The sequence below is a fragment of the Rana temporaria genome, chromosome 2 (genome assembly GCF_905171775.1).
Source record: "Rana temporaria chromosome 2, aRanTem1.1, whole genome shotgun sequence".
Classification (NCBI taxonomy): Eukaryota; Metazoa; Chordata; class Amphibia; order Anura; family Ranidae; genus Rana; species Rana temporaria.
Window position 1 is genome coordinate 209,627,442 of NC_053490.1, and position 23,551 is coordinate 209,650,992.

A 23,551-nucleotide genomic window follows, 5' to 3' on the forward strand; every position below is an offset into this window, starting at 1 on the left:
TGCCTATATAAATGGGATGCAAGGCGCGCTTCCATCATTACAGCGACAAGAGGCGACGAGGCAACATCGGAAGAGGGGAGAAGAACAGAAGAGAAGACCCTGACGTCACAGAAGACCGCGCCGGCTGCCTGTTAGAAATTGAGCTAACACACAAAGATAGCAGGCAGCCAGCGCTGAAGAAGAAGGCACCGGACAGCTGGAGAAGAACCGGGGTTCGCCGAGTCAACAGCGGAGAGCGGCGAAGATAGAAGAAGACCCCCGGAGAGCGGAGAAGCCCCCCCCCCGGAGAGCGGAAGAAGAAACCCCCCCCGGAGAGTGGAAGAAGACCCCCGGAGAGTGGAAGAAGAAGCCCCCCCTGGTAATAGAGCTAATAAAGAAGACAGGGGGGGCATCCGGAGCAGAATAATAAATTATTTTAAAAACCCTTGTGTTGTGTGTTTACTAACTTTTACTTTTTGCCTCCAGGTGAATGGGTAGGGGTATGATGTACCCCATATCCATTCACTTAGGGTGGGGGGCCGGTATCTGGGGGCCCCCTTATTTGAGGGGACTCCCAGATTCCGATAAGCCCCCGCCCGCAGACCCCGACAACCAACGGCAAGGGTTGTCGGGAAGAGGTCCTGTCCTCATCAACATGGGGACAGGGTGCTCTGAGGTGGGGGGGCCCGCAGTGCGCCCCCCTGCCCCAGAACACCCAACCACCCCATGTTGAGGGCATGCGGCCTGGCACGGCTCAGGAGGGGGGGGGAGCTCGCTCGTCCCCACTCCCATTCCTGACCGGCCGGGTAGCGTGCTTTGGATACGGGTCTGGTATGGATTGTAGGGGGACCCCCTACGTCGATTTTTCGGCGTAGGGGGGTCTCCTTACAACCCATACCAGACCTAAGGGCCTGGTATGCTCCTGGGGGGTGAACCCATGCCGGTTTTTTCTTTGAAAATTGGCATGGAGTTCTCCCTCAGGAATGCATGCCGAGCGACGCTGTCATTTTTATTTTTTTTTCCAGACGCAACTTTTTTAAGCCGGCGCGATCCACAAAACTCGGCGTAACGTAACTTCGCGCATGCGCAGTACGGCCGGCGCGGGAGCGCGCCTCATTTAAATGGGACTCGCCTGAAATTTCTAGATAAGTGCTTTGTGGATCGGGCACTTAGGTAGAAACTTTAAGGCAGTGTAACTTAAATGGGATTTTTTAAGTTACGCCAGGTTTTTGTGGATCTGGCCCTATATTTTTGTTTATAGCGCAAAAAATAAAAACCGCAGAGGTGATCAAATACCACCAAAATAAAGCTCTATTTGTGGGGAAAAAAGGACGCCAATTTTGTTTGGGAGCCACGTCGCACGACCGCACAAATTGTCAGTTAAAGCGACGCAGTGCCGAATCGCAAAAACGGGCCTGGTCTTTTACCTGCATAATGGTCCGGGTCTTAAGTGGTTAAAGTAAAACTAAATCAAACAATTTAACTTGCTTCCCAAAGCCACTAGGCTGCATTCATACCTGAGCAGCACGAAAGTGCATGACAAACATGCTAAAATGCATGTTGCGCTTGTGGTGCCATGTTGTTACTTTAAAGCGGAGGTTCACACAAAAAGTGAACCTCCGCTTTTTGGATCCCTCCCCCCCTCTGGTGACACATTTGGCACCTTTCAGGGGGGTGTAGATACCTATCTGAATCATGTTTTTTGCACCACTTCTGGGTCTGATCCCTGCGGGGAATCCAGCCTGTGACGTCAACCCCCCCCCCCCGCCGCTGTCTTCTGGGAAATACTATTCCCAGGAGAGAGCGGGGGCCAGTTACGGCGCGCCGCGATCCTCGCGCATGCGCAGTAGGGAATCGGGCAGTGAAGAAGTCAGGCTTCACTTCCTGATTCCCTCACCGAGTATGGCGGCGGAAGCCGCAGAGGACAGAGCGATTGCTCAGCCTCGGCTGCTGACATGGCGGGCGCGCTTGGACAGGTAAGTGTCCATTTTTTAAAAGTCAGCAGCTGCCATATTTGTAGCTGCTGACTTTTAAAAAAAAAATCGGCGGAACTTCCACTTTAAGTAGAACTACCGTATTTTTTTTTTTTCATTTTGGATAGAGCAAGGAAGGGTTATCATTTTTTTGCCATCTCACATTTTGGAGATTTCCCTTCACTTCCTGTCCCATAGCTAAACAGGAAGTGAGAGGAAATCCCTGCAAATGAATAGAATGTCTTGGGGACCCACAAGTCCCCATTGGAAGATTTCTCCTGTATTGCTTTTATGGGAACAATCTGAAATGTTGAATTTTGTTTTACTTGCACTTTCAGTAATAACTGTAAACTGGATAAAAAACATGCGTCACCAAATGCACTTGGCTCAATGACAAAATTTGGTACTTGAGCTTGTTTGGCGCATTTTTTGCACGATAGACCACCCATTCAAGTCAATAGGCTGTTGTGTGAAAAAACGCTCCATAACTGCAACTTATTATCAGTGCAGCCCCCCTCCCCCGGAGGATGCCCACCCAGGACCAACTGTGATGCCCACCCATGACCACCAGGTAAGCCCACTAGGGATGGCAATCATTGCCCATTAGGGATGACACTCTGTGCCCATCAGTGATGCCTGCCAACCCCTCTGATAAGTGCTGCCCGGAGGTCCCCAGGGGCCCCAATGGCAACCCCCTTTAAAAAAAAAAAAAAAAAAATCTTTTTTTGTTTTAGGGGTCCGGAGGTCCCCAGGGGCCCGGAGGTCCCCAGGGGCCCAGATGGCAACCCCACTTTTTTTATTTATATTTTTTATAAAATATATATATATATATTTGTTTCAATATATTTTTATTTTATTTTTTTATTAAAGGGCCATTTTTTTTTTTTTTTTAGAGGTCCGAAGGTCCCCATGGCCCCGGATGGCAACCCCCCATTTTTTAATTTATTTTTTATAAAAATATATATTTTTTTTTAATATATTTTTATTTTATTTTTTATTAAAGGGCCAAAATTTTTTTAATATATTTTTTAATTTCTTTTATTTTTTATATAGATATATATATATATATATATATATATATATATATATATATATATATATATATATATATATATATATATATATTATTATTATTATTATTAAGGGGCCTGGATGGCAACCCCCCTTTTTTTTCAATTCGCGGCAGCCCCCCCACTTCTCAATTTCCGGCTGCAGCACCCCCCCCCAGGTTCTCTGCTCCAGGGGGCCCATGCCTGAAGCTGTGTAAGGGGCCCCATAATTCCTGATGGTGGCCCTGCTGCCACCTATGAGTGCCCATCAGTGCCACCTATCAGTTTCCATCAATGCCGCCTATGTGCATCTTATACTGTAAGTGCCTGTTAGTGCCACCTATGAGTGCCTATCAGTGCCGCCTATGAGTGTCCATCAGTGCCGCTTATCAGTGCCCATCAGTACAACCTATCAGTGCCACCTATCAGTGCTTTTTATCAGTGCCACCTATGAGTGCCCATCAGTGCCACCTATCAGTGCTTCTTATCAGTGCTGCCTATCAGTGCCTATTAGTGCTGCATATAAGTGCCACCTTATCTTTGCCAATCAGTACTGCCTCATCAGTGTCCATCAGTGAAGGAGAAAACATACTTATGTACGTTTTGTAACAGAAACAAAGAAAATTTTATTTTTTTCAAAATTTCCGCTCTTTTTTTATTTGTAGCCAAAAAATTAAAACCCACAGAGGTGATACCACCAAAAGAAAGCTCTATTTGTGGGGAAGAAAATGATAAAAATATTGTTTGGGTACAGAGTAGCATGAGAGCGCAATTGTCAATCAAAATGTGACAGCGCTGAAAGCTGAAAATTGGTCTGGGCAGGAAGGGGGTTTAAGTGCCCTGTAAATATTAAATAAATATTAAGTGCCCTGTAAATATTAAATAAATAAATATTAAGTGCTCTGTAAATATTAAATAAATAAATATTAAGTGCTCTGTAAATATTAAATAAATAAATATTAAGTGCCCTGTAAATATTAAATAAATAAATATTAAGTGCTCTGTAAATATTAAATAAATAAATATTAAGTGCTCTGTAAATAAATATTAAAAACAAACTTCTTAGTGTGACAAGTGTTTCTCACTGGAGGTGCAAACCCTTCTATACATCAAACTTTTAAAATCCATAAAATCCTTTCCTTTGATTCCTGGAATAATGAGAAGAAGTGGTGAGCAGACACAACTATCATCAGACCTCTGTACCAGGGACACACAACAGGTACGGTACGTCACCTCAATGGGAGCCAATCAGCTCTTGCTGAAGAACAAGAAGCTCCTCCCTGCTCCACCCCTCACCTTCCCTGCACGATGCTGGAGTGTTAGCCGCTCTATGATTGGTCGGAGCTTAGCAACCATGGTTTCCACAGTCAACAAGGGGACGAGTCCGGTCCGTGTACGTAATGATTGGACTGTGTACCGCCAGGGTTCTGCCAGTAGCGCCCATCTCTGCGTACTCATCTACAGGTCAGTGCAATGTCACGGAGATGGAATGGTCTGCACAATGTTGGCACTCGGTGTTATGCAGGGAGATGTGAGATCCATGTATTTGTGCTTAGCTCTAATCATTTCTTGTTGTTATGATTACTTTGATTTCTAAAGGCTTTGGAGCATATCAGACATGGTGGTCATATATACTTTGATTGTAATAGCATGTCTCATAATGGGATCAATTAACCACTTAACCTCCAGAAGGATTTACCCCCCTTCCTGACCAGGCCATTTTTTGTGATACGGCGCTGCATTACTTTGACTGACAATTGCGCGGTCGTGCGACGTTGTACCCAAATAAAATGTACGTTATGTTTTCCCCACAAATAGAGCTTTCTTTTGGTGGTATTTGATCACATCTGGTTTTATATTTTTTGCACTATAAACAAAAAAAAAAACGGCCGTTTAGAAAACAATATATATATAAATATATATATATATATATATATATATATATTTTTTTTTGTTACATTCTGCTATAAAATATATCTAATAAAAACATTGAAAAAAAAAATTCTTCATCAATTTAGGCCAAAATGTATTCTGCTCCATGTTTTTGGTAAAAATAATATCAATAAACGTATATTGATTTGTTTACACGCAGTGGCAGGGCGTCCATAAAGGCGCACGGGTGCCACCCCCTCCCTACAGCTGCCCCCTCTATGACCAATGGATAGCTTCATGCATAGCATGAAACTATCCATGGCCGCTGGCGGGGGCTGGATTGGGTGGGGTAAAATATAATTTTGATTGGGGGGCTTGTTGATGGTAGACTCAAGTGAAGTGAAGGCACTATTGCAGCCCTTTCAAATAACATATTTTGTAATGCATGGAAAAAAAAAAAAAACACAGATGATGCAAAACTGCAAATGGAGACAAAGGCAAGCATTAAACCATGAGCTGGTCTCTAGTGCTCGGTTGTGTTACAACTCCTGTCACTTATTTTTGCCATCTGTGTCTCCTTGGGAAGTTTTACCTTCACTTCCTTTTCCAAAACTGGAAGTAAGAGAAAATACCCTGTTCTGAGGCCCCGTACACACGACCGAGTTTCTCGGCAGAATTCAGCCAGAAACTCGGTCGGAGCCGTATTCTGCCGAGAAACTCGGTCGTGTGTACACTTTTCAGCGAGGAAGCCGACGAGGAACTCGTCGGGCCGAATAGAGAACATGTTCTCTATTTCCTCGTTGTTCAATGAGGAAAGTCGGCCCGCCGAGATCCTCGGCGGCTTCAACACTGAACTCGACGAGGAACTCGATGTGTTTGGCATGTCGAGTTCCTCGGACGTGTGTACGGGGCCTGAGAGCATTTTCTTTCACTTTTATGCTCCGTGATAAACAGGACAAATAGATTTTCTTTCATTTCCCATCCCATAGTCAAAACAGCAAGTGAGAAGAAATCCTTCCAAAATGTTTGAATCTCTGGTAGTCACCAGAACTTGTGTCCCCACTTGAAGATTTCCCTTCTATCACTGTCCACTCTATTCTAAACTAAGGGCAGAAGGGGACGGGTGCAACTTTTCAGACTAGCAGCACTGGCGGGTAAAGCTAGCCATAAATGTATTGGATATTCATTCTGTTCAGCAGGAACCGGGCACATATTGATCTACCTATGGCCATTCCCATTTGAGAGCAGTCAATCTAAGGACTTAAGCCCTGTACACAAGATCGGTTTGTCTGATAAAAATGGACCGATATAACCAAATGCAAAGAACATGGCACAACAGCAAACCTGCCACACCAAAACTCACGGACCGGGCAAGGAGGGCATTAATCAGTGAGGCAGCACAGAGACCTAAGGTAACCCTGGAGGAGCTTTAGAGTTCCACAGCATAGACTGGAGTATCTGTACATAGGACGACAATAAGCCGTACGCTCCATAGAGTTGGGCTTTATGGCAGAGTGGCCAGAGGAAAGCCATTACTTTCAGCAAAAAACTAAATGTGGGAGACTCCCAAAATGTATGGAGGAAGGTGCTCTGTTCTGATGAGACTAAAATTGAACTTTTTGGCCATTAAAGAAAATGCTTTTACTGGTGCAAACCCAACAGATCACATAACCCAAAGAACACCATCCCCATGAAACATGGTGGTGGCAGCATCATGCTGTGGGGATGTTTTTCAGCAGTCAGACTGGGAAACTGGTCAGAATTGAGGGATAGACAGGGATATTCTTGAGCAAAACCTGTACCACTCTGTGTATGATTTGAGGCCAGAATGGAGGTTCACCTTCCAGCAGGACAATGACCCCAAACACACTGCTAAAGCAACACTTGAGTGGTTTAAGGGCAAACATGTAAATGTGTTGGAATGGCCTAGTCAAAGCCCAGACCTCAATCCAATAGAAAATCTGTGGTCAGACATAAAGATTGCTATTCACAAGCTCAAACCATCCCACTTGAAGGAGCTGGAGCAGTTTTCCAAGGAGGAATGGGCAAAAATCCCAGTGGTAAGATGTGGTAAGCTCATAGAGACTTATCCAAAGTGACTTGGAGCTGTGATAGCCGCAAAAGGTGGCTCTACAAAGTATACGCTTTGGGGGGTGAATAGTTATGCACATTGACTTTTTCTGTTATTTTGTTGTTTGCTTAAAAAAAAATCTTCAAAATTGTGGACATGTTCTGCAGATTTAACCACTTAAGCCCCGGACCTTTAGGCAGCTAAATGCCCAGGCCAGGTTTTGCGATTCGGCACTGCGTCGCTTTAACAGACAATTGCGCGGTCGTGCGACGTGGCTCCCAAACAAAATTGGCATCCTTTTTTCCCCACAAATAGAGCTTTCTTTTGGTGGTATTTGATCACCTCTGCGGTTTTTATTTTTTGCGCTATAAACAAAAATAGAGCGACAATTTTGAAAAAAAATCAATATTTTTTACTTTTTGCTATAATAAATATCCCCCCAAAAACATATATAAAAATGTTTTTTTTCCTCAGTTTAGGCCGATACGTATTCTTCTACCTATTTTTGGTAAAAAAAATCGCAATAGGCGTTTATCGATTGGTTTGCGCAAAATCTATAGCGTTTACAAAATAGGGGATAGTTTTATTGCATTTTTATTAATTATTTTTTTTGTACTACTAATGGCGGCGATCAGCGATTTTTTTCGTGACTGCGACATTATGGCGGACACTTCGGCCAATTTTGACACATTTTTGGGACCATTGTCATTTTCACAGCAAAAAATGCATTTAAATGGCATTGTTTATTGTGAAAATGACAGTTGCAGTTTGGGAGTTAACCACAGGGGGCGCTGTAGGAGTTAGTGTTCACTTAGTGTGTGTTTACAACTGTAGGGGGGTGTGGCTGTAGGAGTGACGTCATCGATCGAGTCTCCCTACATAAGGGATCACTCGATCGATGCAGCCGCCATAGTGAAGCACGGGGAAGCCGTGTTTACATACGGCTCTCCCCGTTCTTCAGCTCCGGGGAGCGATCGCGACGGAGCGGCTATAAACGAATAGCTGTGCCGTCGTCCCGGATCGCTCCCCGCGGAAATCCGACCGCCGCATGTAGCGAGGGGGGGTGTCCCGATCGGACCCCCCACCTGCTAGAAGGCAAGGACGTACATGTACGCCCATTTGCCTGTACGTGCCATTCTGTGGACGTACATTTACATGCGGTGGTCGGGAAGCGGTTAATGATGATGATTGCTCAAACAATCCATGTTAATTCCAGGTTGTGAGGCAACAAAACACGAAAAATGGCAAGGGGGTGAATACTTTTGCAAGGCACTGTATGTGTTTGGTGCTGCATCCAACAGGGAGTTATGTCTACCCTGGGAAGATCAGGAGAAGATGTCAGTGGTGGTTAGAAAGCTCATGGATGTTGCAATGCTGGAGTAGAGGTGACTAAAGCAGATTTTAGTTCCACTTTTTATCTCAACATATTTGAGTGAATACTGGAAAAGGAACAAGTGTGAAAGCGGAATTAAACACTCCTACCCTTTACAGCCAAGGAAGCTGCTTCTGTTTGAACTGCAACTGCCATGGAGCTACAAAAGTGATCAGTTATGACACCAGCCATTTCATGGTTTGACAGTTTGGTTGAAGATAAAAGCAAATGTGACAATTAGAAATCCCAGCATTCCAGGAATGTATCTGTTCAGCAAAATGGCAGCCTCCAGCAAGAATAAACTGGAGAAATGCTGGCGGCAATTTACAGCACTCACTAATTTTGGTAGCATTCAAGTGGTTGTAAACCCTGTTATACCACTTTTACCTACAGGTAAGCCTATAACACGGCTTACCTGTAGGTACCTTGAATATCTCCTAAACTTGCACAGCTTAGGAGATATTCAGTATATGCGCTGCTGCTTACATCCTCAGCACATGCGCACTGAAGAAATGGCGATTCTTCAGGAGTCGTGCTGAGATCCGGCGACTCCCGCACTGCCAACCACATCGCAAACCCGGAAGTAACTCCGGTGGAAGATGATGTCCGCGCTGTATTCAGAGGGCCAATGCCGATCCGGGCATCATCCTAAGGTAACTATTTTATAATGAGCTAGTATGCGATGCATTCTAGCTCATTATGCCTCTGTCTTGCAGGGTTTTGTTTTTATTTTTTTACAACCTCTTTAATATTAATGTGCAATTGCAATTGATGTTCCTTGCTAAAGAACATTGGGCCGGATTCAAGTAGATTTGCGCATTTATTACGGAGGCGCAGGGCAACGATTTTGCCCTGCGCCCCCGCAATTTTTTTGCGCTGCCCTCGATTCATGGAGCAGCGCAAGCGCACGCAATTTAAATGATCCCGTAGGGGGCGGGAATCATTTAAATTAGGCGCGTTCCCGCGCCGAGCGTAGAGCGCATGCTCCGTCGGGAAACTTTCCCGACGTGCATTACGGCAAATGACGTTGCAAGGACGTCATTTGCTTCAAAGTGAACGTGAATGGCGTCCAGCGCCATTCACGATTCACTTACGCAAACGACGTAAAATTCGAACGTCGCGACGCGGGAACGCCGGGTATAGTTTATCATTGGCTGCCCCTGCTATTAGAAGGGGCAGCCTTACGCTTAACACGCCGTACGGAAATGACGTAACTTGCGTACGCAGGGGGCGCGCAACATTGTGAATCGGCGTAAGTATGCAATTTGCATACTATACGCTGACCACAATGGGAACGCCCCCTAGCGGTCATCGCAAGAATGCAGCCTTAAATCTGCGTGGCATAAGAGCATTATGCCACGCAGATTTTAGGCTGCAGTCGGCGTAACAAGTTCTCTGAATCAGGAGAACTCGTTACGCCGGCGCAAGTCAGCAATTGCGCTGCGTAACTATGGTTACGCAGGCGCAATTGCTTACTGAATCTGGGCCATTATTTTTTTTATTAAGTTGTTATGAGTAAAGTTTTGCTTTTAATGATTTTTCTCTTGTGACTTTTTTACACGGTGGTCTCAAGTATATTTTTCTTCCTCCTATTGTTTTCTTCAGTAATCCTTCTGTTCCCACCTCAGGGATCTCAAGTCTCCCTTCATTAAATCAGCTGCCACTGCCTTTGACACCCAGCATCACCATCAGCAGCATTCCACCAGCAGCAGCCATGGCTACCGCATCTATTTGCAGCTCAACCTTGCTGACAGGTGGAAGGAGGCATCAACCCAGGAAGCAGATTGTCTGCTTCTTTCTTACCTGAACCCCACTGCACATATGCAATAGAAACAAATGCATTTGCACTAGAGACTGTCGCACTGCTCAGATGTGAAAGCTCTGTGCATTATGTTGTGCTGTTTGATAAAATGTGGCTTGGGTGGTTCCCCATGGTTAAAGTGGATGTAAACCCAAAACATTTATTTTTTATTTTTGATGTCACAATGTAGAGTATACGATTTCCTATCATCTGTGCCCAGTCTTGCCACACAGAGTTAATCCAGCGCTGAGCAATCCTCTTTTATTGTTCAGTGAAATACAACAGACTTCCAGATAAAAACCAAAGTCCTTGCTTCTGAAAAAAAGTGCACAATTCACATCCCCCTCCCCTGTGTTTTGATTAAATGTTTTCAAAATATGGGGTAAGTCACAGTTCAGTGCCATGAGAAAATGCAAACAGCCATCAGAATATACATAGAGCTAGAGGGGAGGGGGATGTGAATTGAGCACTTTTTACAGAAGCTGTGTATGTCTGCAAGCTAGTGCACGAGATATGTAAATAACCTGTCACTCAAGCAAGGACTTTGGTTTTTATCTGGAAGTCTGTTTTATTTCCCAGAACAATAAAAAGAGGATTGCTCAGAGCTGGATTAACTCTGTGTGGCAAGACTGGACACAGATGATAGGAAATCTTATTCTCTACATTGTGACATAAAATAAAAAAAAAGATTTTTGGGTTTACATCCACTTTAATTCTTCCCTTACTTGGAAGTGAGGCATTACCGGTACAGAGAAGATAGTACATATCCTCCTGGCAATTGACAACATTCATGTCCTAGAGACAAAGCACAAGGCAAAAGATGTTATTAAAGTTTTTTGTTAGAATTGTGGTATTTTAACGGAGAAGTACAGCCAACGTTCGTTTGGCTGTACTTCTCCTGTGAATCACAGGAGTGCAGTTCGTTTTGTGCTCCTGTGACCCGTTTTCAGCAGAGAACGGTCTGAAATCTGCTCTCTGCTGACGTCACAGAGCCGGTCTAGGCTTGGCGTCATCACAAACATAAAGTTGGGATCACCCCAAAACCCCTGGACCGACACCTGGCTCAGGCTCTCTGAGAGCCTGAGCTGGCTCTCCTCGCCCCGCCACAGCCCAGCTCTCCAATGAGCGAGGAGAGGGCAGAGCAGACAGCTGTGACTGCAGCTCTCTGCTCAGGGAACTGAGCGATCAGTGGTGTACGATTGCTCGGTTCTCAGTGTGAGAGGCGCAGGGGAACCGATGCTGCATCCACCTAGGTAAGTATGAATAAAAAAAAAATCCCATACATCTCTTTAATGTGCCAACGTGATTGTATTTTTTTTTTTTTTTACTTTGTGTAACAAATTAACTTTAGCTCCATAACTCATTATAAGGCCTTTGGTTTTCCATTCTTGTCACCTGGCCTGTAAAAACAGTTTTATTCTGTTGCAAAAGATTGCTCATTTCAGCTCAAGCAGTAAATTACTCAGCAATTCAATCACTTTCACTCTCAAAATAATTATGAAAAAGTGAATAAAAATGATAACAATGTTTCAGAATAAGTTCATTGTTCCATACCTCACAAGCCACATGCACACTGGACATTTTGCTGTCTCTCTCGACGCCGTTCCTCTTGGCAACAGTGTTGTAATAGAAAAATATATGCTAGTAAACACATATAACATGTTATGGCACGCTTAGGCGTGTCAAGCACCATGACATTAATTCATTTAATTGACTAGAATATTTTGTTCTGGCCATTAAAATAAAATAATGTTCAAGCATTTACAAGTGTTTACAGGCAGCAAGAGGCTTTTCTGCCAAAACACCTTTGTTTCTGGACGTGCTGGCAGTGGGTTTTTTCTGCCTCTAAACGTCTGTGTGTGCACGGACAAATAGGCTAACATGTACGGGCGTTTAGAGGCAGGAAAAAATAAAACGCCGGACACCCTTAGGAGCAGCTGTAAAAATGCATGAGGCCTGAGAATTCAAATTTTCCAACCCATCTAATCCCTTAAAAAAAAAAATTAAGAATAAGGTCACATTTTAGAAAAAAAAAAATTAAATGCAGATTTTTATTTTTGCAGGTAAAAAAAATGTGCATTTATTATTTTGTGGAGCCACGAAGGCCTCCAGCAGATCTACCAGTGTATGTGTGTGCCTGTACATCCTGTATGGGTAAGCATCCCATACTCATCCTGTATGGGTAAGCATCCGCTGACACCCATAATCACCCGCCGATTTTGCGGACGGAAGAAAACCCTATTTTTTCTTCCGTCTGCGGATCGGATCGGATGAACACGGACACACATGGTCTGTGTTCATCCGATCCCCCCATAGGGGAAAAGACAGCGCGGTCCCTGCACAGTGTGCGTGCACCGCCCTGTCAGCCGCCGGCTTAGCAGGGATATACGGAGCGATCCCCGCTGAGCTTACGGACACACGGAGGCGGATAATTACTGTTCCGCCCCGTGTGAAAGGGCCCCAAGTGACCAGCATGGCCCTAACAGTAGAGAACTATCAGGAGAAAAGCCAACCACATTTCCACATAAATAATTACTTTCTTTTCATAATTAATTTATATGCAACCGATTATGGCATCCAGATATACAATCAACACTTCACAGATAAATCTTAAATGTAATCATGACTAATCGTATTCCCAATCAAATTATAAACCTGAAACACTACATGCAGTTTTATGGTATTAATAAAGAATTGAACCGCAAATTCAAAGAGAAACAGCTCTCTACCTTTTTTTTTTATAACAAAATGTCTGCCCCACCACCCCATTCACGTCACTTGCTTTAGACCAATGACGCACACACTGCTCGCTGTGCATCCCGGGATATGTACATCACCTATCCCAGGAGGCATAGCCTTTCATTGAAGAAAGGAGGAGGGGATGGGCCTGTCAGCGTGTTATCGGGAGGCGTGCCGGCTCAACCCATAAAAGCCAGAAGCCTAACGACAATGTCATAGGGAAACATAGAGGGCCAAGCACTGCCAGAAGAGAAGAAGCTCTCAGCCGGACATCGCTGGGTGGGTGAGTATCAAAAGTTAGCAGAACTCACCACCAGGTAGGTAAGGCTAAAATTTTGCGTTAACATTCTTCCTACATACCACAATTGTAAGAAACATTCTCCCCGTTGACCACTATACTAATCTACTGTGAGCTGTAGGTTTAGTACTTATTAGCAGGAATTCTCTGAGACCTGAAAGAGCCTCCATGGTCAAAGGTGGGGGGGGGGGGGGGGGATCTGCTGACTTCACTTCTAAAATATCGATTCCTAGCAAAAGTCTCTAGGCTTTTGGATATCTACACATGGAGACCTTTAGAGGTAAAAAATATATATATATATATTAAATGCACATATGATCTTATTGGAAGATTGTGGTTGGAATGAATGGCCTGATGAAAGAGTCTCTTTAGAGTAAGGCCCCGTACACACGACCGAGTTTCTCGGCAGAATTCAGCCAGAAACTCGATCAGAGCCGTATTCTGCCGAGGAAACCGGTCGTGTGTACACTTTTGGCCAAGGAAACCGACGAGGAACTCGTCGAGCCAAATAGAGAACATGTTCTCTATTTCCTCGTTAGTCAATGGGGAAACTTGGCTCGCCGAGATCCTCGGCGGCTTCAGAAGGAACTCGACGAGCAAAACGATGTGTTTTGCCCGTCGAGTTTCTCGGACGTGTGTACGGGGCCTTAGTCTAAAGAAGTGTGTGATTCTTGTATTCTGGTGCCGTTTTAAAACCATGCATCTCTTAACGTGTATGTTTTGTAAGCAGGAAACAGACCACAGGTACTGTATATGAACAAATACCAATGTTAATTCCCATATTTTCATCATTTTCATTTTCTTTATTAATTTCTAGATGTTTAATTAAAGAATTTCTGCTGTCCGGAAATACGTTTTAAAAAAATGTCATCAATAATGGATGTAAAGACTCAAGTTTCATCAACGGTATGGCTGAAGTCCCTCGGTCTCAAAAAGAAGAAGCTCACATTGCCTAAGATCTTGGCACAGCTCGGTTTCCAGCAAAGGGAAGGTTGTAAACAAATCTGTTCACATTACAGTTCATGTATTCAGTCGTTTCTGTAAAACACTATAGACATGACGAATAAACGTTTTTTTTTTGTGTTGATGAATGTAGAGAGATGTTTCTAACCCTATTAATTTATGTCCTAACTAGTGTGATATACATCCAGTGCTTCGCCTCCAGTAGTGGTAGAGCTAAGCCAGCTATACATGGATTGAAATTTGGTCGGTTCAGCAGGGACTGGCTTCATTTTGATCAATGTATGGGCAGGCTGGTGGTACGCAAGCTGATCTATTGATCAGAAAACCAATTTTAGAGAATGAAGGCTTGAACTCTGCTGATTAGTCTAAGGCAGCTACTGTATCTACAATGTTTTGGCAGTTTGCACTGAAAAAGTAGGTACAGTTTCTAGTAGCAATTGGATGACGACCCTATATGCACTCCAAATCACCCTTATGCCTGTCTCCCCTTTCTTCACAAACTTATTGAGGTTTTTTTTTGAGCTGGTTCATCACTGTCAAGTGCCTGATATTTTAACTGTATACTCTAGTTTGTTTTTCTTCCCAATCACATTGGCATGGTGAATCTCACACTTTGACTTTGAGCAATGCTACCACTCAGTTGTTCTCCTCTTGTAGTCATCAATTTTTCTACACAATTTTACCTACTTTGTATCAACTGTTTTCTAGTCATAGTCAGGATTTTTTCAAGAACAAAACACAATCGCCTTGATGAAATTAACTTCACATCAGAAGCCCCCCTTCACATCAGAGGCGATTTAGTTCGCATGCGTTGCGCTATATAAATTCTTCATTCATTCATTCATTCATTCATCATTGGTTCCCCCATCACATAAAAGGTTTTCTCATGATTTCAGAGCCCCCTTTTACATCTGAGCTTCCTTTCACAACAGAGGCCCCCCCCCATCACATCAGCGTATCCTCTTCATATCCCCTTAATATCAGAGTCCCCCTACACATCAGTGGGCTCCCCATACATCAGAACCCCTCATCACAACAGAGCCACCCCTATACATCAATAGCCCTACACATGAGAGTCCCCCCATCACAGAACCCTCCCCCATATTTTATCAATCGCAGAGCTCTTCAATTACACAGTACCCTTATTACAGAGCCCCGAATTCCAACAGGTCCCCCATTACAGTGCCCCCCCATCACACCATTGGTTTCACTGTTTCAGCAGCACGGCAGATGGGGGAAGGTATAAGTGTTCTGGAGGAGGCAGACTTCCGTCTTCTGAATGCTGGGAGTGACGCTGCATGCCACCTGTCCCGGATCAGAGTCTTGAGTTACCATGGTGTAGGCGAATCTGTTGCCATCATCTTAGCAATGAATCAGTGAGTCCTAGCCCTTGACCGTCATTGGTTGTTATGGTGCTGGCAGGGTGCTTTTCCCAGGCAAACAGGGTCCAATGCTTGCAGTTCCCTGAGAGAACCTAGACAGCACCCCAGGGTGCCAGAACACCCTGGTTGAGAAACACTGGCTGCAATATTGGACAGGGAACCCCCCCTCCTTGGTGCATGGCTGTCTGACACTGCAACTAGCAAGGAGGTGGCTGCTTTGATAGTAAGTGCCTGTCTCTGGCTCTTAGCACTTGCATGGGGGGGGGGGGGGGGTGATGTTTGTCAGCACTACAAAGCAACACAGCCATCTCCTTGCTAGCTGTGGTGTCAGGCAGCTGTGTGATGAGGGGCACCCTGTTTGATAACACTGCTAGTATTTTAGGGATATGGGACAAGTTATTACAAAGTATTACATATACTTTGTCGCATTAGGGACTGAATAATGGAAAAAAAAGTGATAATTCTTATTTAAGACTGCAGAACTCCTCCCCTCTCTTTTCTATAACTTGAGGGAGAGTGTCCTGCTCTGAAGTAAGAGAGCTTAGCTGAGCTGATAATTGATTGTTTAGATAATGCTGCAGAGTGCACAAGACAACACTGTACTTCTGGTAGGCTCAACCGTTTTTTTTTTTTTGCACTTATCAAATAGATAAAACAAAATCCTTTTAATTCTATATTTAACAGACCAAAATGATGCTCAACTTACAGGAAACATATGATAAGATTGTGAACAGCATCGAAAGGCAAAGAGTTGTCCTTGGGTGGTTGTGGTCAGGGCACCAATTCCATATCTAGCCATTGGAAAAATGAGAACCAACAACAAGCTTCTAATCACGCAGCACCTGTTTTTTTTCTAGTAATACTAGTAATGGAATGTTTGATACAATGACATAGTGATGGATATTATGTGTAAATCAGTTCAAAATGAGTGGGGAGGGGGGTGTTGCTAAGGAAAATGATGCAATGTATAAGCAAAAAGACAAAGTTAAGGCTGTTTCCAAGATTGTAGCTTTGGCACAAGAGATGTAGCTTTTTGCTATCACACTCAGTATTTCTGGAACAGTTTTGTTTGTGATGAGTTGTGGTTAGATGCTATGGTCTTTCATTGTGGAGACTAGGGATGAGCTTCGAGTTTGAGTCGAACTCATGTTCGACTCGAACATTGCCTGTTCGCCTGTTCGACAAACAATGAACAATTTGGGATGTTCGCGGCAAATTCGAAAAGCCGCGGAACACCCTGTTAAAGTCTGTGGGAGAAATCTAAAGTGCTAATTTTAAAGGCTAATATGCAAGTTATTGTCCTAAAAATTTTTTTTTCCGGGAGCAGTGAATTTAATAATGCTAAAAGTGAAACAGTAAAAGTGAAATATTCCTTTAAATTTCGTACCTAGGGGGGGTGTAAAGTTAGCATGTGAAATAGCGCATGTTTCCCGTACTTAGAACTGTCCCTGCAAGTGTCATTTCTGAAAGAAAAAAAAGACATTTAAAACTGACTTGCGGCTATAATGAATTGTCGGCTCTGGCAATTCAGAGAGGATTCATTCATTAAAAAAAAAAAAAAGCGTGGGGGTCCCCCCAAATTCAATTACCAGGCCCTTCAGGTCTGGAATGGATATTAAGGGGAACCCCGCCGTCAATTTAAAAAAAAATGACGTGGGGTTCCCCCCAAATATCCATTCCAGTACCTTCAAGTCTGGTGTGGATTTTAAGGGGAACTCCACCCCAAATTTTAAAAAAATGGCGTGGAGTTCCCCCAAAAATCCACACCAGACCCTTTATCCGAGTACGTTAACCTGGCCGGCCGCAGAAAAGAGGGGGGGACAGAGTGCGCCCCCCCCTCTCCTGAACCGTACCAGGCCACATGCCCTCAACATGGGGAGGATGTCTCATCCCCACAACCCTTGCCCGGTGGTTGTGGGGGTCTGCGGGTGGGGGGCTTATCAGAATCTGTAAGACCCCTTTATCAAAGAGGACCCCCTGATCCTGCCCCCCCCTATGTGAATTGGTAATGGGGTACATTGTACCCCTACCATTTCACAAAGGAAGTGTAAATAGTTGGAAAAAACACACACACCGTAGAAAAAAGTCCTTTATTAATAACAAAAAAAAGAAAAAAAATCCAGCGGTGGTAATCCACTCGGTCCCAGCTTCCTGCTCCAACCTTGTCTGTATCCAGTGATGGGTGATCTCCTCCCTGGTCCAGCGATGAGAAGATCATCCGGCATCCAGAGCTCCAGAGCACAGCATCGGAGGCCGCCTCTCTCCGCCGGACACAGCCCAGCGGAATGACACGGCTGGAGCTTTGACATTTCTTATATAGGGGAGGCGGGGCCACCTGTCACGTGACCCCGCACCCTCTGACGCACCCTCTGCTACGTCACTGGGGAAGCCCAGTCTTCCCCCTTGCGTCAGAGGGGGCGGGGTCACGTGACGGGTGGCCCTGCCTCCCCTATATAAGAAATGTCAAAGCTCCAGCCGCATCATTCCGCTGGTGTGTTCGCAAGTTCTGATGCGAACCGAACAGGGGGGTGTTCGGCTCATCCCTAGTGGAGACTTCTCTCCTTGCCGCTGGATGAAATATCCATCAGCATGTGCTGGATTTGTAAGAAAAGACTAAGCTATGGCAATACTGATTGACAGTTAGAAACGTGATGTCTCATGCAGCGTATGACACTTGTGTGCATCTGAACTAAAATCTCACTACTGACCACTACGCTGCAACCTTAGCATGTGATAACATTTCTTTCTGTAAATACTTAAGCTCATTTTCAAGCTCTGAAAAGCAGCCAACGATTAAATTATGCATGACAGTAAGCAGGGTTTCTTATGTCTGGAGCTCACCCAGCAGCAGCTGACAGGGAATGTCTATGGCAGGTTTTTGGCTAGATTTGGGCAGTAACTGATGCTTGGTAAAACCCTGCAGAAACCTGCTCAAAATTTGTTACAGCTACAACCAGAACTATCAATTAATATCTGTATTTTAAAGCTGAACTCCAAGCAAACAGTTAAATACAAAATACAGTATATAGGGTTCTTCAAAAAGTTGCCACACTTTTTTAAACTCTATTAATTAAATATAGAGAAGTGCAGAATTCTTTTGAAGACCCCTCTTATAAGAACTGTTTCACCTGTCAAGGGATTTGTACTCTATTTCTGTCTACTCCGTCTAGTGATTTACTCTGCCCCATAACACATGAGCACAGGAGTTGGTCATTTCGGCACAGTCAGAGTGTGCATGGCTGTTGATAGCAACAGTATGCAACAACATTAGAAAGACTGCAACGTGACAGTAGAAAATTATATTGGTTTAATTTTGTGAAACACCTACCGTAAACTTGGCAGTATTAGCTTTGTAAAAACAGGGTAAAGTTTGAGTAAAGTTCCGGGGAACCCTAATTAATCCAAAAAATGCTTCCTCCCCCCTCATAATACCTATACTTGCTAACCTGTGTAAGAAAGATGCATATACTTACCTATTTTCAGGATGCTTCAGTCTAGTCATGTGATCTCCCCTGGGTCAGCCTACAGCTGGCTACAGGGGAGAGGAGAGAGATATTGAGAACGGCTAGTAATGCCTGAGCGGTGACCCATAAGCTTACTATGTAGCCCTCCCTTTGTTGGCGAGTACTCCTCTCCCCTGCATTGGCGCTGGCTAACACAGGGGAGCCAGATCACAGGAACCAGACCAGAGCAGGAAAATAGGTAAGTACAGTGGGTATAGAAAATATTCACCCCCCCTGTAAAATAATCAAATTTTATTGCTTTGCAGCCTGAAATTAAGCAATGGCGTTATTTAGATGGTTTATGGAGCTGTATTGGATTTCCGCCAGACTCATCGTTTGGTGTTGAGGCCAAATAATTCAATTATAGTCTTATGTGACCACCTTAACTACTTTCTGCCCAAGGTACGTCATATGACCTACTGGACTTTAAGTGCAGGCATCATTCAGATATCATATTTTCAGCCGGTGATACGATGCACTCTAAGAACAATCATAACAGCATTTCAACTGATTGATCCTTATTATAGGCGACGAGAGGGGACGCCCCCCCTCCCGCAGCTCTCCAGTGCTGCTACCCGCTCGCCCTTGAGATTGGTGAGCCGGAGAACGATTTGGAAGTTGAGCATAGAGATTTCTGGTGACCAGATGGTCCCTAGTCATCTCTATGATCGTCGGATGACCGGGTGTGACATTATGACGTCTTGCCCAGGTCGGCAGAAGTGCCGACCTGGGCGCAAACAATGCTGGGTATGCGGCTGAAAAGGCCCAGACAGTTTTTTTTTATCTCAAGCTTTCCAACCTGGAGGAAAAAATGTAAAGAGAAAGTGTAAAAAAAATTAAATAAAAGTAAAATAAAGAATACAAAAATTTAAAATTTAAAGCGCTCCCGTCCCCACGTGCTTGCATACATAAGTCGCACCCACATATGTAAATGGTGTTCAAATCACACATGTGAGGTATTGCCTTGTGCATTAGAGCAAGCGCAACAATTCTAGCCCAAGACCTTCTCTGTAACTCTAAACAGGTAACCTGTAAAAAAAAAAATTGATGTCGTCTATGGAGATTTTTACCAAAGTTTGGCGCAATTCCACAAGTGAGCACAATTTTAAAGCGGGACATGTTCGGTATCTATTTACTCAACGTAACCTACATCTTTCATGTTATATAATAAAATTGGGCTAACTTTACTGTTTTGTTTTTTTAATTCATGGAACTGTTTTCTTTTCCAAAAAAACGCTGCCCAAATACCATGTAATATAAAAAGTTGCAATGATTGCCATTTTATTCCCTAGGGTCTCTGCTAAAAAAACATATATAATGTTTGGGGAATCTGAGTAATTTTCTAGAGAAAAAATTATTTGGCCTCACCAGTAAACAATATGTCTGGCATAAATCCAATACAGCTCCCTATCCATATAACACCATTCCTACAGTAAAGCTTGGAGGTGGTAATATCCCGTTATGGGGGTGTTTCCCTGTAGCAGGGACTGGAGCATTTGTCAGGATAGAAGGAAAAATTAATGGGGCAAAATATCATCAAATTCTTATTGAAAATCTGCTGCCCTCTGCCAGAAAGTTGTCAGTGGGAAGAAGGTTTTCTTTCCAACATGGCAATGACCCAAAGCACACAGCAAAAATGACCACACAGTGGTTAAAGGAGAACAAGGTGAATGTCCTTGCATGGCCTAGTCAGAGCCCAGACATAAAGCCCATTGAAAATCTGTGGAATGACTTGAAGACTGCAGTCACCATCAAATTTAACTGAACTTGAGCAGTTCTGCAAAGAAGAGTGGGCAAATATTGCAAAGTCTAGATGAGCAAAGCTAATAGAGACCTATCCCAACAGACTAAGGGCTCTTTCAGACGTGCGGACCATATGTCTGCATTTTCATCCATCCGTTGCGGATGAAAACGGGACATACATTGGTCCCTATGTGATTGTGGGTGTCAGCAGATGACCATCCGCTGACACCCGTAATTGTCCGCCTCCTCAAAGATCCGCAAAATCGGATGGAAGAAAATCCTATTTTTCTTCCGTCTGGCGGATCGGATCGGATAAACACGGACATACGGTCCGTGTTCATCCGATCCCCCATAGGTGAGAGCGGAGGAAAGACAGGGCGGTCCCTGCACAGTGTGCGGGGACCGCCCTGTCAGCCGACGGCTCAGCTGGGATTTTACGGAGGATCCCCGCTGAGCTTTTGCGGACACACGGGGCCGGATTCAGAAAGAGATACGTCGGCGTATCTCCTGATACGCCGTCGTATCTCTGAGTTCCGACGGTCGTATCTATGAGCCTGATTCATAGAATCAGGTTACGCATAGATATCCCTAAGATCCGACAGGTGTAAGTGACTTACACCGTCGGATCTTAGGCTGCAATTCCAGGCCGGCCGCTCGGTGGCGCTTCCGTATTATTAAGCGAGGAATATGCAAATGAGGAGTTACGCCGATTCAGAAACGAACGACTGCCCGGCGCTTTTTTTTTACGTCGTTTGCGTTCGACTTTTTCCGGCGTATAGTTACCCCTGCTATATGAGGGGTAGCTAATGTTAAGTATGGCCGTCGTTCCCGTGCCGAGTTTTGAATTTTTTACGTTGTTTGCGTAAGTCGTTCGCGAATACGGATGGACGTAATTTACGTTCACGTCGAAAGCAATGAAGTTTTGCCGCGGATTTTTGAGAATGCGCACTGGGATGTTTTCAAGAACGGCGCATGCGGCGTTAAAAAAAAACGTCAAATACGCGGGGTCAAGCATAATTTAAATAAAACACGCCCCCTACATCCCCATTTGAATTACGCGGCCTTACGCCGCAACACAACACTGCCGTAACTAAGGGCGCAAGTTCTTTCTGAATAAAGAACTCGCGCCCAAAGTTAGAGCGGCGTAACGTATCGGAGATACGTTACGCCGGACAGATACGCAGAGGTATCTGAATACCGTGTGAAAGGGCCCTAAGGGCTGTAAATAATGCAAAAGGTGGTTCAACAAAATACTGACACAAGGGGGTGATTCTTTTTAACACAGATTAGTAAGAATAGGTGTTATGAGAGGGGAGGCATTCTTTATAAGATTAGTTAGAGTTATCCTGGAATTCTACTTTGTGTGTATTGTAGCAAACTGCAATTAAACTGCATTTTCCAGCATCCTCTGTTTTAGGTGTTGGCAAAGACCCGTCAGAATAATAGGAGAAAACACACAGTTTGATTGCCTTTCAGGGACTCGGACATATTCAACATATTCTACTATTGTTTAGTCTTGAAAAATCAGCGTAGTACATTTTTTTTTTTTATATGATTCAAATTTATTATGTATGTACACTTATATTTTGTAGTCTTGCTTACCTGCACTGTAACTCTCTTTTTGTGCAGACTATGTTAATAAGCTAGGACGCCCTGTGTCTTCACGATATTCCAATGGACTCTTCCCACAATATAATAGCAATGGTAAAATATACAATGTAAGTACTCACAATATCTATATGCTACATATCACTATATAAAGCTCTTGTATATTTGTCTCTGATAAATGCTTATAGCTATAGGAAAGATTGTTGCAAAGAAAGCCAAAGGCAGCCAGAGAGCAAGTATTTTCAGGAAATGATCAGCAATGGTGCCTACATATTTATTTTACTACAGGCTAGCCTTGTGTATGCTGCCATAAACTTGGGGGTGCTAAATGAATGGACGTTTTACATTATTTATTCACAGATATATTGTAACCAGTTCTTTATATGCAGTAACTGACCTCATTTTTCTCTAAACAAAGTTGACAGCGAAGAAGGAAGAACTTGTGCAGAAGGCTGAATCTCTTGCAGAGGTTATTGGATTATATAATCAAAGATTGGATTGGCTAAAGAGCTCAAGCCGCCTGGTGTTTGGTGTGATCCAAGAACAACATATAGTCATTATTCTAGACCTAAATACAGTCTCTAAAGTACAGTATGATTTATGCCGTGATTCCATATGCCTTGTTATCAGAGAACAAGTGGCACAAATTTCCAAGTTTAACCTCATTTGGTAAGTAAGATTATAAATATACCTTAACTGTTTTACAATTTTTTTTTATTTTTTTTTATATACATTTTTATTCATTTTTCAAAACACAGACAAAAAATGTACAATTACAAAAACAGTACACAAACAAAGACAAAGCAAAAAAAAAAAAAACGCAAAAAAAAAAACACATGCATACATACATGGTATTTATGGAGTTCTTACAATGGACATTACATCAGGTTATAGCGTAAAAAATATGATTTAGTACTCCTGTTAACTCGATTTTCAAATTTGGAGGTGATACAGTCCTATAGTATAGTATTACAAATTAGATTTTACATGTGTTTTGAAGAAAAAAAAAAGGTTTCCTAAATAACGTAAATGGGAAAAAAAATTCACTTACCATAAACACACTCAGTTGGACAGAACATACTAGGAGGGCAACGCTGTATCTTGGCCTAGGCCAACAAGGCCCAGGCCTAGGGCAGCACTTTGCAAGGGGGCAGCATGAAAAGAGTCCTCGCTGGCTTGCCCTCCACTTTTAGTGCAG

The 23,551-nt window shown here is 43.6% G+C and overlaps 1 protein-coding gene across 1 annotated transcript in view; it reads left to right on the forward strand.

Moving 5' to 3' along the window:
* The first annotated feature begins 4,305 nt into the window (after positions 1 to 4,305).
* The window catches only part of VWA3B (von Willebrand factor A domain containing 3B), a 220,667-nt gene continuing 201,421 nt past the window's right edge, over positions 4,306 to 23,551 (forward strand). The window contains exons 1-4 of the mRNA XM_040336327.1: positions 4,306 to 4,465; positions 13,972 to 14,145; positions 22,375 to 22,463; positions 22,772 to 23,022. Coding sequence (XP_040192261.1) covers positions 14,019 to 14,145; positions 22,375 to 22,463; positions 22,772 to 23,022 — 467 coding nt within the window. The 5' untranslated portion in view covers positions 4,306 to 4,465; positions 13,972 to 14,018. The remainder of the gene's footprint in view (positions 4,466 to 13,971; positions 14,146 to 22,374; positions 22,464 to 22,771; positions 23,023 to 23,551) is intronic.